This window comes from Triticum dicoccoides, chromosome 4A (assembly GCF_002162155.2).
Source record: "Triticum dicoccoides isolate Atlit2015 ecotype Zavitan chromosome 4A, WEW_v2.0, whole genome shotgun sequence".
In the NCBI taxonomy this organism is placed as follows: Eukaryota; Viridiplantae; Streptophyta; class Magnoliopsida; order Poales; family Poaceae; genus Triticum; species Triticum dicoccoides.
Genome location: NC_041386.1, coordinates 527,645,157 through 527,650,412, shown reverse-complemented (window position 1 = coordinate 527,650,412; position 5,256 = coordinate 527,645,157). Strand labels below are relative to the sequence as shown.

Genomic DNA, 5,256 nt, shown 5'->3' with positions numbered 1-5,256 from the left:
AGTTGGAATAGGATTCCTCGAGGGGGGGAAAGAGAGAGAGGGGGTCAGCCACCTCTCCTTGTCCTAATAGGACTAGGGAAGGGGGGAGGCGCGCGGCCCACCTTGGGCTGCCCCTTTCTCCTTTCCACTAAAGCCCACTAAGGCCCATATAGCTCCCGGGGGGTTCTGGTAACCTCCCGGTACTCCGGTAAAATCCCGATTTCACCCGGAACACTTCCGATATCCAAACATAGGCTTCCAATATATCAATCTTTATGTCTTGACCATTTCGAGACTCCTCGTCATGTCCATGATCACATCCGGGACTCCGAACAATCTTCGGTACATCAAAATGCATAAACTCATAATAACTGTCATCGTAACGTTAAGCCTGCTGACCCTACGGTTCGAGAACAATGTAGACATGACCGAGACACGTCTCCGGTCAATAACCAATAGCGGGACCTGGATGCCCATATTGGCTCCTACATATTCTACGAAGATCTTTATCGGTAAGACCGCATAACAACATACGTTGTTCCCTTTGTCATCGGTATGTTACTTGCCCGAGATTCGATCGTCGGTATCCAATACCTAGTTCAATCTCGTTACCGGCAAGTCTCTTTACTTGTTCCATAATACATCATCCCGCAACTAACTCATTAGTTGCAATGCTTGCAAGGCTTATGTGATGTGCATTACCTGAGAGGGTCCAGAGATACCTCTCCGACAATCGGAATGACAAATCCTAATCTCGAAATACGCCAACCCAACATGTACCTTTGGAGACACCTGTAGAGCTCCTTTATAATCACCCAGTTACGTTGTGACGTTTGGTAGCACACAAAGTGTTCCTCCGGCAAACGGGAGTTGCATAATCTCATAGTCATAGGAAAATGTATAAGTCATGAAGAAAGCAATAGCAACATACTAAACGATCGGGTGCTAAGCTAATGGAATGGGTCATGTCAATCAGATCATTCACCTAATGATGTGATCCCATTAATCAAATAACAACTCTTTGTCCATGGTTAGGAAACAAAACCATCTTTGATTAACGAGCTAGTCAAGTAGAGGCATACTAGTGACACTCTGTTTGTCTATGTATTCACACATGTATTATGTTTCCGGTTAATACAATTCTAGCATGAATAATAAACATTTATCATGATATAAGGAAATAAATAATAACTTTATTATTGCCTCTAGGGCATATTTCCTTCAGCTATTCCATCTTCCTTTGTCACTACAAGCTTATGAGGAATTTCAACAACTGGAGCTAATATGTGAGGAAAGCCAAACTTGAGAGTTTAAGAACTGCAATGGCACTTGGAGTTATATCTGGGGATTTGAAAGATTTTCTTCATCAAAAGCATATACTTACATGATTGGAGTTAATACTGTTCCACCTCATTTTCAGTGGATCTAGAATAGCTCCTGCCAACCCAAGCACAAGGTTTTCTTTTAGATGGTGTCTTGCATGACAGAGTCAGCACTAGAAATCTGCTAAGAAGGAAGACATTTCATATTGAATTATACAATTGTGCCCTTATTAATTGTCAACGGGAGGAAACCTTATTCCATCTATTTTTTTAGAGAGGAGGCGCTTGCCTGGCCTTAAGAATGAGGCCCTTAGAGTACAAATAGGTAGCAAAGTACAGGAGACAACCACAGCCAAAAAAATAGGGTTACAAGGCACAACGGCCTAGTACAGCGACGCAGCGCCGGTCGCGGGCGATATGGATGAAACCGCTCCAGGAGCAGTCTGGGGTCGGAGGAGGGCGGCACGCCTGCCGTTGCAACCCTCTATCCGGCACGCCGGAGCTCAGCACACTTGGCCTTCAAGTGGAAGATGAGGCGCTCCACTCCGGGGCGGTCCCGTTGTCTCGTCAACCCCTTCCAAAGCTGCAAAAGGATGACCAATTTATACACAACATCAGCCGGATGTCTAAAGAAAATTCCCTCAATGGTAGCTTTGTTCCGTGTAGTCCAGAGAGACCAAGCAAGCGCCCCAACGCCAAGCCAAGCTAGCTTTCGATCCTGGGCATTGCTAGCCATGATGAGCCCATATAGTTCAGCGAAACCACTCGGGTTCCACGAACATCCAGTCACCTCTCGAAGGGAGCTCCACACCATCCGAGCCACAATGCATCGAAAGATAATGTGGCTGCTAGATTCCTCTTCTCTGCACCAAACACACAAGCCATCTCCCAGGCTGTGTCTTTTTTGGATCTGGTCCCCGCTGGGAAGCCGGTTTCGAGCCAGCTGCCATAAGAAGATTTTAATTTTTGCTGGTATTCTTGCTTTCCAAAGCGATCTCAGATCATAAACTGGGGGGGCTTTGAAGATTTCCTTATACAAAGAGCCGGTAGAAAAGGCTCCAGATGGCTCTAACTGCCAATGGACCTCGTCGCGCTCAGCAGAAAGCCGCACCGAGGCCATGGCCTCCCGAAGGTCCTCCCATTCCTGGATTTCGCTAGGCCCAAGGGGTCTCCTGAAAGCTGGCCGGAAGCGTCCGTTCACCCATGTATCCGCAACTCTCGCCTCCTGCTGTCTCGCGATCGCAAACAGATTGGGGTATGATATGTCAAGCGATCGCTCACCCCACCAGACATCTTTCCAAAAGGACGTCAATTGTCCGTTATGCACCACAAATTTCGTCCCAAGCTGCAACAAAGGTTGAACCTTGCGAATATCATTTGCAAACTGCGACCGGCGGACCCGCGGTCGAAAGGGCATGCCAGGGATGCCCTTTCTCTGTTTCATGTTAGAATTTTGTTTGTCCAAGCAGAGCTACTCCCATGTCTGTCCTGGAGGCCATTAACGATATGAAGGGAAAAATTGCACTTACATTTGCCATGGACATCATAATTTTGACCACTTGGGCCATCTAGATAACTAGGAACAATCTAATCTTTCAGCAAATCCAGCCATCGTTTCAGAAATGGAAGGACTCATACTACATGGAGCTTAACTTGCTAAAACGCATGATGAAGAAGAAACATGCTGCTCTTTTCCAATCATGGCTAGAAGCTATGGTGTAATCTTCTGGGTTTCTCTTTTCCCTAGCTTCTTAGTTTTCTAGCTTTCTCTTTCTTTCTTTTTTGTTGTTTCCTTCTTTTAGTCTGCTCTTTTTTTGTCTTTTTCTAGCTTAACTCAAGCCTTGTAAGATCTGCCCTTGTGGCTTTATTTTTATAAAAATTGTTGCGGCAATTTTCCCTATTGTGTATAGTAAAAAAATATCAGCCAAGAAGTAAAAATACAAATAAGATCGAAAAATCCTTTGAGCTTGGCACCGATGCCCGTCACCTACTTCTGGCACCATCATAATAGCCACCAAAAGAAAAAAGGTTTTTATCATTTATGCCACTAGTTGTGTCCCACTACTCAATTTTGCCATTAGAAGTTACAACTACTCAAAAATGCCATCAATCCGTGAGATGCTTGCTCAAAAAGTCATTAGATATCTCAAAAATGCCATCGTTCTGTTAGATGTTTGCTCAAAAATTCCATTAGACATTGTTATTTTTACGTCAAACCCGTTGACCATGTTCTATGACAAAAATAAGCCTAGACCCACATGTCAGTTCTTTCTATCTCACAATGATATGTGTGGCCCCACTTGTCAGGAGTAACCAAGCAAATAATTTTACAGGAAAATAAGAACGCTGTTGGGATCAAGTGGGCCCCATACTTTATTGTAGTGAGATAGAGGGAGAGCTGGCATGTTGGTTCATAGGTATTTATGTCATTATAACATGGCAAAAGAGATTTGAGATCACAATAATGATGTTTAGTGGCATTTTTTAGCATGTGTCTAATGAAGCGATGGCATTTTTGAGCAGTTGAAATTTCTAGTGGCAAAACTGAGTAGTGAGACACAACCGGTGGCATAACTGATAAAAACCCAAGAAAAAAAATGATGGATCACCTTCATACCCGAGCTCGACACAGCTCTCTCGCTGATATGCAGCTTTGAGGATCTTCAAAGTGGCTCACCAAAGGCAAAACCATTACCGTTGAACGAATCAGACCGGGGCAACACCCCGAACACAATATCGAACTTCAGATCTAACACCCCACATGACTAAGACGTCGGAGGAGGAAACCATACCTGTCATCCACGAACCACGAACTCAGCACATGGTCCACCATCTTTCAGATGTTGTCGATGCAGACCACAATCTGCACCCGCTCCCAGACCAGCTCCCAAGCTCCGCGCCGGTGCTGGAGCCAACACCATCGCAACGACGGAGCTCGAGGACACATGTCCACCATGAGGATGCCGCCGCCGCCACACCGTCCTTGCTTGAACGGACCGATTTCCAAATCCATCCCCAACCATAGGACCGATCACCTCGTCGGAGTAGGATTTGAAGAAATTTTATTCAGTGCCACGATCGCCGCCGCCGAAGCAGAGACGATAAGCAGCCTAAAAACCTAAAATATGAGAGACTAAAAAGATCCACACACGTGAATCTGATGCCCCCCTTCACCACTTATGCTCGTATCATCAGCGGAGGAGAGCCGCTGGAGGCCGAAGGAAAGCGAGATCACCTTTTCTTTCTTCAAAAATGATATCGTGCAAGCTGCAACTTGCGGGTTATCGGTTTAGTGGTGGAGGTCCTGAGCGGTTGAGTGTCGGCTGATTAAACTTGTATTTGACGTCTGCACGTGCGATGGAAGTATACGCGTAATCGGCCGACTTATTCTAATGTTTCCCTTAACAAAACTGAAAAGATTTCATTATAAATCTTTTTTAACACAGTATAGATGCAAGCGCTCATACATACGCGTATACATTCACCTCTATGAACGCACATACGCACACCCTACTGCTACGAGCACCTGCACCTTCGATAGACTGAGCCGGCTTATTATCTTACGAAGTCACCGTAGGCGCCTCCCTTGTTAAAAAAAAAGACAATTTCCAAATTTAGTTGTCACGCGGATGGTAATTTCCATTTGTGTTAGTGTAAAAGACGTTCAGTTTGTCCTGGTTAAAAACCCGACGTTTTTTACATTTTACAGATAAAAAAGAGGTCCGTACACGAGGCAGCCAAACCCGAACTCTGAACTGAAGCGAAGTCCCCTGCACGCACACGCGCCGGCGTCGCTGCACGCACGTCATCTCCTACCTTTTCCTTCCCCGCCGGCTCCCTGCCCTCATGGACTCCGGCGAGTGCTCCAACTCCAACCCGTCCGCGTCTTCCCCGGCCGCCGCAGGCGTCTGGGCGAAGCTAGGTATCGGGCCTGTTCAACCCAACTAATCCCTCC

At 45.9% G+C, this 5,256-nt stretch overlaps 1 protein-coding gene across 1 annotated transcript in view; it reads left to right on the top strand.

The window, feature by feature from the left end:
• Positions 1-5,049: 5,049 nt before the first annotated feature.
• LOC119286538 (E3 ubiquitin-protein ligase CHFR-like) overlaps positions 5,050-5,256 on the top strand; it is a 7,021-nt gene continuing 6,814 nt past the window's right edge. The window contains exon 1 of the mRNA XM_037565917.1: positions 5,050-5,223. Within this exon, the coding sequence (XP_037421814.1) occupies positions 5,148-5,223 (76 nt within the window). The 5' untranslated portion in view covers positions 5,050-5,147. The remainder of the gene's footprint in view (positions 5,224-5,256) is intronic.